Source organism: Pituophis catenifer, unplaced genomic scaffold, assembly GCF_029215685.1.
Source record: "Pituophis catenifer annectens isolate HBS135680 unplaced genomic scaffold, rPitCat1.0.hap2 SCAF_1, whole genome shotgun sequence".
NCBI classification, from domain to species: domain Eukaryota; kingdom Metazoa; phylum Chordata; class Lepidosauria; order Squamata; family Colubridae; genus Pituophis; species Pituophis catenifer.
Genome location: NW_027256881.1, coordinates 257960333 through 257974455, shown reverse-complemented (window position 1 = coordinate 257974455; position 14123 = coordinate 257960333). Strand labels below are relative to the sequence as shown.

Genomic DNA, 14123 nt, shown 5'->3' with positions numbered 1-14123 from the left:
ATATATTATATATGTTATGTATAATTATAAGGGGATCAGAGTTTGTCTAGCTTTTACTCTATCCCCTTTTTGTCTACTATCTTTTCTTAACTCCCTTATTTTCAGATATGTTTTAAATTAGGCCAAACAGGCTGAGAACTCTGGGAACTGAAGCTTGTACAGTAGAAGTGAGGAAGTTTGGTATAGAGATAAGTCCCTACTAAAAGTACAGATGGATTTTTTCTCTTTTCTTGTTTATTTTATCTGTGTTCATCTTCGTATGCCACATTTTTGGTTCCATTTCATTTCCAAAAGCAGTTAACTATACAGTTCCACTCCCTCCCCCAATTGGTGTCATGTAAATAACTTTAATAGCATTGGAAACATAGGATTAATGTACTGGCAATTTGAAAATGCTCTGGTATTTCCCTTTGTTATGAAAGGTTGATGGCCTTCTAATTATTAATCTGTTATCTTGTCTTCCCTGCCAGCTTTCTTAAAATGAATCCACTGCCTTCACTGACAGAGTTGCTTAGGCAGAGATAGTAGATTTTCAGATGTATGAGATACCATCATAGAAAATAAAACTACCATTCCAATTATTAATCTATATATTTCTTGCACATTAAGGGCACAATCCAGCATATTTATGTTTTATTGAATAAAGTAAAGGATTGTAGACTTTAAAGAGCTTTACTTTAGCTGGATTGTGTCAGTGTTTTCAGATAGAGTAATTGTAAGTAGAGAAATCAAAATGGAGTGTTCTTTATATCTCTGGATAATCTTTTATCCATTTTCCTTTTTGTAAAAACATTTTTATTGAATTATAAGATATTGTAAAATACAAAATACAGAAGTAAATAGAAAAGCAGTGGGGAGAAAAAGAGGAGTGAGAAAATATGAGAAAAAGAAGAAAAAGAAGCATTGACTTCCGACTCTCTGTTGCAGTAAAATAAGGCATTAACATCAAATCACAACTTTTCATAATAATATGAAGAAGCCATTTTTGTAAAGATCTATCAATCTACTTGGTAAAACCCAAAATAAAAGTTTCATTCTTTTCTATTCCAAGCACGAAGCTCAAAAGAGGTCTCCATGTGGAAACAAAAGTACTTATGTTCTTTTCTTTAATCAAAGTAGTCAATTTTGCCATTCTCATTGCTAGTGGGTCCGCCGGTCACTAATGGGTTAATGCTCTCCGATACTGACGGATCGGGTCTACTAGTTGAGAAGCTCCTCCTCCATCTCTGCTTCCCAGCTTTTAGACTCGATCCGATTTGGATACAGACACGGATTGAGCTGCCCAACAAAGGATTTTCCTTTTAAATATAAATTTTACTATTGCTGACCTTCCAGCTTCCTTTAACTTTAATTTCAGAAAGGGAGCTTTCCAGCGAGCAGGGCTTCGGCCAGATCCCGCTGAGGACCGCTTCGCAGTAGGTTGCAGGCCTCCCTCTGGGTTGAGCCTCCCTGAGCGGCGTGAATGGTTCACCCCCGATTCTGCTGCCTACAGCCGTATTTGAATCTGAGCCTCCCAGCCTGGCTGGTTGTAGGCTCCTGTTTAAAATTAAATCTTCCTCGGCTGTCAGCGCTTTGCCATTTCATCCAACTCCATCAACTTCTGCAACCATTCGTTCATAGTAGGAATCAAAGTGTCCTTCCATTTTTGTGCATACAATAGTCTTGCTGCTGTCAACATATATAATAACAAAGTTCCAAATTTTTATCCAGTTCTTTTTCCATTAAACCCAAAAGGAAAAGTTCTGGTTTCATTTTTATTTCCAGTTTCAAAATTTTCTGTATTAAAATATGAGTCATGCTTGACAATTTTTTGCTTTATCACATGTCCACCATAGATGATAAAAATGGCAAGGGAAAAAAACCAAGAATTAGATATAAACTTCTGCAAGATGCTAAGGAAAGAGGGGTTTTGGGTCTACCAGATATGAAATTGTATTTTGATGCATGCTGTTTGACCTGGGCAAAAGAATGGGTGAGTCTCCAGAATAAGAGTTACTTGAATTAGAGGGCCATGAATTTGGATGGCACGGCTCCTTATGGTATGATAAAAGTAAAGTTAATGTTGATTTTAATAATCATTTTGTTAGACGTGCCATACTAAGAGTTTGGAATAAATATAAAACAAGGCTCTCTACGAAGTTGCCCCTTTGGGTGTCACTCCAGGAAGCATTTTTTAAAGAAAAGAAATGGTGGCAAAGCCAGACTGGTTGATGTATGGTAAAATTTTATCTCTCAGCTCTGGTGATCCAATACTAAAGCCGAGGGAAGAACTTGAATCAGAAGGTTATGTTTGCCATTGGTTTACTTATCAACAACTGAAAAAAAGATTTAAACTAGATAAAAAGTGCTATGGATTTGACTTTGTTAAAAGTGAAATGGAAATTTCATTATGTTGCAACCATAAACATATTATTACTAAGAGCTATAAAATAATATTGAAATTAAATTTGGAAAATGAACATGAAAAACATTGTATGATTCAGTGGGCAAGGAATTTTGGATATAATGTGATGCTTGAACAATGGGAAAATATGTGGACGAAGGTTTAAAATTTACATTAAATTATAATCTAAAAGAAAATTTCTATAAAATGATGTATCATTGGTATTTATCACCAGATAAGTTATCTAAGATGTATAAAGTTATATCAAATGAATATTAAAAGTGTAAAAGTAAAGAAGGGACTTTTTATCTTTTATCCATTTTCCTGTTTGGGTTTCTAAATTGTTTATTCCAGCAACTTCCCACAAGACTTTTGATTGCTGAGATTGCATTTAACTAACATACATTCACAGTGCCAAATTGTTTATTATTAAGATAAAATATGAACATTTCCTCCTTCCCAGCCCTGGCAGTAATCCAGCCTGCCTTATCTGCACATAGAAAATATTTCTGGATTAATGTTCATATTTATGTTAACACCTTCTTATTTTATTTATTAAAGCCAGCTTTATGCCTAATATGCCTAAATCATTCAGTTTCTCCTCCTTGGTGGAAATGGCAGTCAGGCATGGGTAGACTCTTTCTGTTAGCCAATGAGGACTGAGTCTGCAAATATATTAGGCCCTGCCCTTCCTTCTGCTCTCTAGTTTGTCGACTCGGTCTGCTTGGACAGTCGTGTCTCCTTTATCTAAGCCTTTTTAGGCCTTGTTTTGCAAATTGCCAGTTTCTGTGCTCCAGAAGATCAGAACAGACTATTCCAGCGTGAAGGACTCTTGTCCGATTCCACTGAAGGCCGTGTGGCGGCTTAGGACTGCCAGCTGGCAGTCCAATGGGCAGCGCTCATGAGTCTGCTTGGCGGCGCCAACCTGCACCGGCCCCGCTTCTTCCTGGTCATCAGAGGCTTTAATTGCGGGTGTTTCAGCTGTGTTTACAGCTTTTGCTCAGCAGCAATTGGCGCGAGGAATGAATTCACCGCGCTGGAGTGATCACATTTTTAGCCTGAGGGTGAGCGATCCTGATTTTCCCCACTGTCTATCTATTGGTCCTTGCTTGACTGACCAAGGGTACACCTAGACGGCGCAGTGAGTAGCGGTTGGGGCTCCAACCGCATTCATCTTTAATTTGTGGGTGCGGAGTGATTCAAAATGGCAGACGCCAGTTCTGCAAGATCAGGTCAGGCCACATGGCGCCAACTCGGGAGGAGAAGACGCCATGACAGTGATCTGGGAGAGGGGACCTCGGGGACCCAGGGGCAATCCAAATGCTCCAAAGGGGAGGGGTTTCTCAGGCTCATGCTAAATCCTCCCAAGCCCATAAGGACGAACAGCGGGGTCACAAGGCTTTACAGCGCACCATTCAAAAAGCTCAACAGGAGGCATTAAAGCAGGCTAGGTCTCTTGCCTGCACAGGATACTGCTTCTCTAGCCCCGGATCGCCAAGCGATGCCTCAGTCCCTTCACAGAGCCTCTTTATCACCCGATCGTTTAGATCAGGGAACTTCTCCCTCCTCAGCAGAGGCGGCCATTTTGTTTGCCACTTTACCTCCTGAAGGTCTCTTCCATGCCAGAGGTCGGTCAGATTAATACTCTGCCACCTGCAGTCCCTTTGTTTAGTTCTGCTCAGCCATCTGATCCACAGCCTCCTGTAATCATGTCTGCCTTAGCCTCCATGATATCAGAGGTCGTTCGCCAAGGAATAACCCAAGGTCTCCAACAGAGATCTGTGTCAGAGGTTTCCGACTATGTAAGTCAGGTCAGTCGTTCACATCATGTGGATGAATCTGGAGGACATCAAGAGAGGCCTGAGTCCCCTGCTTCAGTGAGTCAGATTTCAGTATCTGGAGAGGACATGCCCTTGGATCAGGAATGGTCTGATAATGAAGGCCTTGAGCCAGACCAACCCTCTTTTATAGGTCTTTTTAGGCCTCAACTTTTTTGATCATTGTTGTTTAAAGCTCTATCTTCAACTAAGATGATGCCTTCTTCTTCTGGACAGAAGTTAGCCTCGGCTGAGGTTGATCCATCTTCTTCTCTTTTCTCAGAACAGACTGTTCGTATTGAAACCTTACCTGCTCCAAAATTGTTTTCAGACATGGTGCGACATCAGTGGGCATCTCCTGGTTCGGGTCCTCTTCCCAATGCCCAGGATAAACTTTTTTATAATTTGGCTGCAGAATTCTCTGACTTGCTACAGGTTCCCACAGTGGATGATCCCGTAGTCGTGCTCTCTTCGGCTACTCACCTGGTGGGACCTCCAGATGAGTCGTTATGGCCAGAAGACAAGAGAGCTGAAAGGACTCTGATCAAAGGCCATCAGGCCACCACCTGGTTGGTAAGAGCTGCCTCGGCAGCCTCGTTTTTTAACAGAGCTTCTATACTGTGGTTGAAACAACTGCAGGAGAGAATTCCTGCTTCTGATTCATGGTCTCACCAAAACATTAATAAGGTTTTAGCAGCTGTTGAATTTTCAGCAGACACCATTCTCAATGCCACCAGATTTGCGGCCAAATCTATAGGTTCTTCAGTTACCTCAAGGAGACTCCTCTGGCTTCGGCATTGGCAAGCCGACACCAGAAAAAAATGGCATTTGGCTTCCTCTCCTTATTCAGGGGATAAGCTCTTTGGTTCCTCTCTTGACCCCATTCTAGTTGAAATCAGGGATCGCCGGAAAGTCTTACCCTCTGTTTCTCGAAGAACTGAATTTCGGCAGCAACCTTATTTTCGCTCCCAGTCCTTTCATCCCACGGACAGTGGATTTTTTCAACACCGATCATCTCATGCATTCCCAACCAGAGGAGCTCAGCACCAGGGCAGCCAGGTCAGACAAGGTTACCGCTACTTTCCCAAGAAGTCCTTCTGGGGAGGTAGGGGTCGCTCCCTCCATAGGTCTAGATAGGATGCCATCGAATTCCCATGTTGGAGGATGCCTCTTGTTTTACTCCAACCTCTGGGACTCCACTACTTCCGATATCTGAGTGAGGAATACCATCAGAGCTGGTCTAGCTCTAAAGTTTCAATCCAATTCCCCGAGGGTTTTTGTCCCATGCCCCTTGTCTCATGATCTTTCATACTGTAGACACATGGCCGCAGCAATCAGCCATTTATTGGAGATCAAGGCCATTGAATCGGTGCCTCCTGGTCAGGGCAGGCAGGGGTTCTATTCTCGCCTGTTTTTAGTGCCTAAATCCTCGGGGGGCTGGAGGGCAATGCTAGATCTTAAGGTCTTGAACCGGTATATTATTTACCGCCGGTTCAAAATGCACTCCCTTCAAACGGTTTTAGAATCCATTCAGGAGGGGGATTTTCTTTCGTCAGTTGACCTAACAGAGGCCTATCTCCATGTCCCCATCCTTCCCGTCCACCGTAAATTTCTCTGGATTTATTATGTGGGACACCATTATCAGTACAAAGCCCTGCCATTTGGGCTCTCCTCTGCTCCCAGGGTGTTTACTAAACTTATGGCGGCCCTCATTGCCCATATTCGAGCCTTGCCCATTAGAATCCTTTTTTATTTGAATGATATTCTCATCCTTTCTAAATCTGAATCCCTAGCTCATCAGGATATCCGCACCACTCTTCAGGAGCTGCAGGCTCATGGGTTCCTCATAAACTGGCCCAAGAGTTTTTTTACTCCTTCCACCTGTATTCAGCACTTGGGGCTCTAATAGATACCACCACATCTGAAGTTTCACTGTCCCTAGACTGCCAAACCAGTCTAGCTGACCTGGCCCTCCGTTCCTTCAGGGACCGTTCGATCCCTCTACTAACTCTCTCCCGCCTTTTGGGCAAAATGGTGTTTTCATTTGGCATTGTCCTTTGGTCCCGTCTTCATAGCAGACAGTTGCAGTGGTTCCTTCTTCCCTTCCAAAGAGCCTGAAAGAGCACCTCCCTAACAAGGGTTACTCTCCCCACTGAGGTCCTAGATTCCCTGAGGTGGTGGACCTCACCTGCAATCTCCAAAGGCAGTCGGTTCTGAGAACTTCACTGCTTAGTTCTCACCACAGATGCCAGCCTCTTAGGTTGGGGGGCACATTTGGATTCCCATATGGCCCAGGGCCTCTGGTCGAAGCAGGAAAGGCTTTTCAACATCAACTGGCTAGAACTACGGGCAATTTATTTAGCTTTGCTTCAGTTCCACCACCTAATCAGCGGTCAGCATGTGCTCGTGCTGACAGACAACGTTTCTGCCAAATCTCATGTCAACAGGCAGGGAAGCACTCGCTCGAGGGCCCTCTTGCAGGAGGCCCTTCGCCTGGGTCTTTGGGTGGAGAAACATCTAGCCTCCTTGAGAGCATCTCACATCTCAGGGAAGTTGAATGTTCAAGCTGATTCCCTCAGTCACCACCTGGAGGACCAAGCAGAATACAGCCTTCACCCTCGGCTCTTCACGGAACTTACTTCCCAGTTCGGCCTTCCAGCGGTGGACCTCTTTGCCTCTCACGCCAATCACCAGATACCACACTTTTTTCCAGGTTCCCGACTCCCGGAGCGGAGGCGGTGGATGCCCTACTTGCCCCTTGGCCTCAAGGCCTCCTTCTGTACGCCTCCCCTCCCCTCCCTCTCATTGCCAAAGTACTCCAGAAACTTGAGGAGAGAGTGGAATTGATCCTTCTTGCCCTGCATTGGCCTCAACGGTCTTGGTTTGCGGATTTGGTCTCCCTCTCAGCGGCACATCCTTGGCGAATTCCCAACGACAGGATCTCTTTCCTTCAAGAAACTCTAGTTCATCCAGAGTCCCAGTGGTTACAATTGACCGTCTGGAGACTGACGGTCTCCTAGCCAGGGCCAATATTCCACCTAGGGCCATCCGGACCATCCAGGCCACTCAGCGCACCTTGACTAATTGCATTTACGAGGCCACATGGCGCACCTTTTCTATCTGGTGCAGGAAACGGAATCTAATTCCCACATCGGCTTCTGTCGCTCACATTATTGGTTTTTTGCAGAAGGGGTTTGATGCGGGTCTTTCCCCTTCCACCCTGAGACGGCAGACTGCTGCCATATCCTCAGTATTGGCATGTGATTCGTTGACGTCCGTCACCAGGGATCCCTTAATCCATAAATTTCTCAGAGGGGCCACTAACCTATGCCCACCAGTTATCCACCGTTTTCCTACTTGGAAACACCTCAACAGGGTGTTAACCGCACTGATCAGGGGTCCCTTTGAACCTCTCCGTGACGTCACTCTTAAGTTTCTTTTCTTCAAAATGGCATTTCTTGTTGCAATCATGTCTGCCCGATGCATTTCTGAACTGGCAGCCCTTTCCATTCGTCAAGACTTGTGTGTTTTTCACCTGGACAAGGTCATCCTCCGACTTGATCCCACCTTCGTTCCCAAAGTTAACACCGTTTTTCATTGGGCTCAAGAACTTGTCTTGCCCAACTTCTGCCCATCTCCTATCCATCGTTTAGAAAAGGTATGGCATACCCTGGACGTTTGACGGGCCTTGAAGATTTATATCCTATTTTGACCTTTTTTTTTACAAATTTTCAAGCTGTAAATGTCGATTTATTAAGCCTGATTTCATAGTTTCGTAGCGGAGTATGGGTATTCAGGTAGTTATAAATATATTTTTTTTTATCTAAGCAAAGAAATTAATTTAATATTTCTGCAAATTCCATTATCTTCGCTAATCTAGTTAGCTATCTTTTAAACTATCTGTTGAACAAGAAAGATGGTTTCTATTAATTCACTTGAGTCATCTATTGAAACGTGTACTTTCCATGCAAAGTTTTGATTACATTGGCAACATTTTGCATTACTGTCTATTCTGTATTTCTCCACTTATTTCTGTACTTCAATTTTGTTAAAAAAATTCCCAGTTTGTTTCAATATTTTGTACTTGGGCCATGCTGCTTCCTGCTACATCCCCTTTTATTTTCTTCCTTGTTGCAGAAATACTATGGTGTAGGTAATATACTGCATTGATGATGTAACATAACACCTGAGATAAGGTGGTAGCTGTATTGGATGATATTTAATAGGAAACCAACACCACACACACACACACACACACACACACACACACACACACACTCAGATATATATCACAGTTTTTAAATATTTCTGAAAAATTGAATTAACGTCATATCAACTATATTATGATTAGCTTTGTTGATTTTCGTATTAAAAAATGATTTGTGCAGGTATTAGTACAATTTTGTCTAACCATTGCTGATATACGGTAAAGTACAATTTACTTATTGTAATTGAAAATGACTGCCCCAGTTTTGCATTTTTGTGTTCGTGTGAGTATGCATGTATCTTTCTATGTACATATGTATATACATGTCCTTACATATCTACATATACAGAGAATTATTGGAATATTTTAACCTTTATTCTCCTTTCTCTCGTTTTGTTTCCTATATTTTCTTGCTTTCTTTTCCTGCATGTAATTATATACATAATTACTGCTGGCAAGGTAACACCTACAGCTGCTCTGTGAAGGAACCCAGCCAAGGCTGACAATATTCCTATGCAGCATTGATTGCCAAGTCACCAATATATACTTGTCAGCATTTCTTTCATTTGTTTGGCTTCTGATTCCAACTTTCTTAATATGTTGACATACTGTAGTTGATAACAACATTGGGAATTTTTCAAGTGCAGCCTGGTCAAGTCTTTGTAGTTTATGTAACTGATAACAGGGTTGGCAGTCATAGGTCTTTTAGGCATGTTAACTGCACTTATATTCACCTGTAATTTATCCTCGCTATCATACATTTTACCTTTTTGTACATTTACCAGTATCAATGAAACTGTTGCCCAGAACTTTATTATTATTATTATTTATCCCAGGAGCTTTCTCTAATCTATGAGGAGAATCTGTTTTCCCTGAGGAATAGGACTATTTACCATATCATTTTATCTACCTCTTGCGGATATTCTTTGAGCCTCTTGTTTCCAACTTGTTGTGGCCCGTCATCTGCCAGCTAGCTGCAGAATCAGATGAGGAGGAGGTGGAGGGAGAGGGAGAGGGAGAGCCTGGGCCAGCTTTGGAGCCTTTGGAAGGCTCTGATAAGAAAACAGCATCAGAGACAGAGGCAGAGCCGAGGCCTTCTGTCCTCCCCCAGGTGGAGAAACATCTGTCTTCGGGGCCTGAGCTGAGTGAGGGGGAGGAACAGATGGGGCTCATCCTAGATGCACGTATGCCCAGAGAGGAAAAGAGAGGAGAGCAAAGGAAAACAATAAACTAGCATTCAGGGAGAGGCAGACACAGACGACAGGCAGCCCTTCCCTGGCTGGGAAATAAATAAGGGGGGTTTGGGAGTGTGGGTGGTTGTCACAGACATCCATTCATTTCTAGTATACAGCAAGCAATTTGGATTTCTTGGCTAAACTCAGGTGTGTTGGGACTAATTACGTTTGATTTTTTGTTTATCTATGTAAATAAAAGACTGTTACTTCCCTGTTATAAAAATGGGCTTGTTTTACTCATGAGTAAATGTCTTATCACTACGTACTTGCTAAGGCTGGGTCAGAACACAACTATGTTCTATTTGTGACATGACTAGATGCTGATGAATCCAGGAAACTGGATTTTTATGCCAGTATAATCCATCTTTGACCAGTCTGTGCTCCCATGTGATCTCAAAGTAACTGTTCTATCTGAAAGAGAGCTGGAGATAGGTGCAATCCCGTTCTAAAGAAATTCAAATGAATGTGTTTTGTTTTAATAGAAGTTTGGTAGGTTTTCATTACAAATGTATTATCTTTCAGGTGCTGAGCAACAACGGATAAATGTTGCTCCCTCTTCAGAACCTTTTACTAACTGGAGAGCTGTATTATCACCAACATGGCCTTCTAAAGAACTTGAGTCTTCCTCAGTGGGTGATATTTCAATGAGGCAAGCCTTGGAGAACGCTAATTTGCTTCAGATAATAAAAAGTACATTAGCAGGAACTCGAACCAGAACTATGGACCAAACTAGGCTTTTACCAACTCTCTATCAAGGCAGTGGCAACAGTGCATCGCAGGAACCTTCTGAGGTATCAACTGAATCACCAACGAAGCCTCAGGAAGCTGATGAAATGACTATTGTATCAGGTTTGCCTCAAATTAGTGTGCCCCCTGCATTGTCTACATCATCATCAGTGACACATCCAGCTACTACTTTGTCATTTCAGATAATTCCATGTACAACATCTTCCATTTCAAGTGAAATCAAATTAAGATCAAACATATTTCCAAACTTTCCATTATCATCCCCTTTGTCTTTGATAAAGGATACACCTATCATTGTTGTTTCCAAGTCATCTGTGTCATCTACCAAAATGCCCTCGTCCATAAATGTGAAACATTTACTCAGCACAAACACAGCTAAATCTAACTCAAATAAAAAATCAGGTAATTCACTGAGCACAACAAAATATGTGTTATCCAGAAAGGTTGGCAATGAATCTTGGGTTGCTACCTCCTCCTCTAGTTATAATTTTGAATTGATTAATAAGCACCCCATAGAAAAAGCCAAGAGATATATATATCCAAGAGATAGGAAATGGCATCCATTTGCTTTCCGTGCATTAATACCCAGTGAGGTTTTTGATGTACTACCTACTCAGAAAGCTGCACTGAGTTTTAGAAAAAATAATTCTTTTTCTGAATTAATTCATAAAGCATCTTTTGCCCCACCATTCACAAGTAAAGCAATAGATATCACATCATCTCTGAAAAAAAGCAGCATGTTTGTAACCACATCATTCCCAATTCTTAAAAGCAGGAAAACAATTCCATGGATTTCTGCATCAGCTCTACATACCTCAGGTGCTCTGTCTTCACTGTCAGAAACCATTACTGGTCTGTCCTCTATGATAATATCAAAATCTACAGGAGAAAGAGCATTAATATCTCCTGAAAGTCAAAGGCTTTCTCATTTGACTAATACGTCTTCCTCAACAGTGCAAACTGTAGTTAATTCAGAAACAATAAAAGATAATGCAATAGTTCAAATACCAACATTGGCAACTGTTCCCACCTCCTATTCAACAGATGAGATTCCTTCCTTAATTATGAGGACTAATTGGCCATCCTACATTGCAGCTCATTCTACTGTTTCAACCTCAAATCCTAACTTTGTTTTAGAGACTAACTTAACAAATTCTCCCATCACAGAATTAACCTGGGTTTTTAAAAAAGATACTCCTGATAGAAATTATGAAGCTACTATATGGCCTCCTATTTTTTCTGTGGAGAAATTATTGCAACAACAGTCTTTCACAAAGGATTCTACAGTGTTCACAGTTCTTGGTGCAAATAATATCCCTCCATACTGGTTTTGGGAGACACCGTCCACAAAGTTTCCTTTAACAATTCCGGTCAGCAGACAAGCACCTTGGCAAGAAATGCTTCCGAATGTTTTTTCACAAGAAAGAACAACCTTTACAACTTTTCCAGTTTCTTTGCCAACTTCTTTTAGAGAGCTTCTGAAACCTCGTTCTACTGTCACATCTATAAGTCCAGTTAATGATTCTATGAAGCTAAAGCCAATAGAATCTAAAAAACAAAACCCAAATCTTAGTTTAACAAAAGAAGAGAAAAATTCAGTAGTATTCACAACTTTAGGCTCACATTCAAAACATTTATCTCAGCCACTTTTAAATAATTCTGCTGATGAACATTCACATATGGCTGACACAACTTACAAAACTGCTGTGACAACTTCAGACGTGTATGATTTGGTCTCAGTTATTTCATCAGACGATCATTTGAGAACCCCAGCAACATTTCCCATGGGCCTTACTGATGCCACTTCAGAAAGCAAGTTAGATATGTTAAATAAAGCTTTAGTTCCTCACTGGGGCAATAGAGATTGGCAGTCCACTACTGATGGCAGTGCGTCTTCAGGAAAGAAGACAACCCAGATATTCCTAACCACAAAAGATATTGCAAGTCACACAGTTTTAGAAAGAATATATTCAAAGATTCCTGTCTGGAAACAATCAACAAGTTATGTAAAGAACAAACCTTCCAGTTCTTCAGTAGCACCCATTAATATAACTGTAACATCTGCTCGGCAAGTTTCAATTGTACCTTTCACTAAAATGAAGTCTAAAAGTTTCTCGGAATTTAACATACCGTTATCTTCCATAGAAACATCATATTCACCTTCTTTTCAAAACCAAAGTACCTTGTCACAGATCACAGAAATGCCATTATTACAATCAAAACGAAAAATATATGCATCTCAAAGTTTTCTGGAAAATTTCACAGTTGGGAATACTAATTTCACTTCAGGTTATCAAAAGCAGTCCTATTCTACATCTAAAGATTTCACAGCTACTAACACTCAAACATCTAATCTGGATACATTTTCTACAACTTTGTCAACACATTCTCATTCATGGCTGTCTACTGACAAATTGCACATGACACCCGAACCTCAGACAAGTAACTCTGGAAAGTTGTTTGCCTCAACAAACAGGTTTTACACCTCACTTCCATTTTCAGCGGCTTCTCAGTTCATTACTAAATTAACTCTTCCAGTAAATAATGAAGTTAGTACAATTAGTAATAAAAAAGCTCCCCCTAAATCAATTGTAAACTCAGTGCCAGGATTAAATGTTACTGAAGAATATTCGATTGTAAGAAAAACAACAGACTTTGTAAATAACTTTAATTCAAAAACACATAATCAATTGAGCCAACCATCTACAGCATTAACTACTAGAATGTTGCATACAAATAATAAAAATAATGCCCAAGGTACAGTAAAAATACATAATGAGATCACCACAATCACTCCATTGCAAACACATACCACTTTTGCAGCTATCATAACTTCTACCCATGCATCACAAACGCAACTAACTTCTTTGTTGCCAACAACCAACTTTACTCATTCTGTCATTACAGTGTTACCGTCTGTGTCTCCTGGTGTATTATCATCTCTAGCAACTTCAGAAGCAACACCAGTTACAGGAAAATCAGCTCCAACATCACCAATGCTGACTTCATCCTTGTTCTCACTGAGCACTGACAATTCACCATCTGTGATGGCATTAAGCACGTTAAAGTCAACATTAGCAAAAAATAACACTGTCACAAAAATGGCACCAACTTTAAGCCCAGTAGTAATACATGCAAATTTTCCAGTTGTATCAAGGGATGGTTCTATAATACCTGAATATATCACTAGTTCATCCCCAATTGAGAAATTTAGTACAGCTTCAGTGCCCACAACACATGCACCAAGACAAACTGAAACATTACTTGACACCAAGAAATCCACAAGCCCAGACATCAGTAAAACATCAACTGCATACCCATTAACAATGACAGCAGCTTTGACATCTATTACAGCATCAGCGAAAACATCTAGACTTCTCCCTACATCTGCTGAAAATGCTTCTGTTGCTGCTACTGAATCAGCTTTTGTTAATGTGACAACAGTTCTCCCTCTGGAATGCCAGCTGTCCAGAAACCTGCTTGTTAAGACAGGTATGAATATGTGTACATTTGGATGCTAGATATTGATTTTGATTATGAAAGTATAATAATTAATTTCAGGGTTTTTTTAAAATTAGCATAGTAACTGAAAAGGATAGCTAGGTGGACAGATAGTATTTTTTAAATCTTTTTTTTTACACAGTCTAGCTCAAAGTTCTTATAGCACAGTTCTAAAACTAGTGGTGCTTCCATTAATGCTGAATGGCTGAAAAGTCTGCTTAATCTCAAGGCCA

At 41.0% G+C, this 14123-nt stretch overlaps 1 protein-coding gene across 1 annotated transcript in view; it reads left to right on the top strand.

The window, feature by feature from the left end:
- The first annotated feature begins 10361 nt into the window (after window positions 1-10361).
- The window catches only part of KIAA1549L (KIAA1549 like), a 109192-nt gene continuing 105430 nt past the window's right edge, over window positions 10362-14123 (top strand). Inside the window, exons 1-2 of the mRNA XM_070957499.1 lie at window positions 10362-10491; window positions 13297-13881. Coding sequence (XP_070813600.1) covers window positions 10362-10491; window positions 13297-13881 — 715 coding nt within the window. The remainder of the gene's footprint in view (window positions 10492-13296; window positions 13882-14123) is intronic.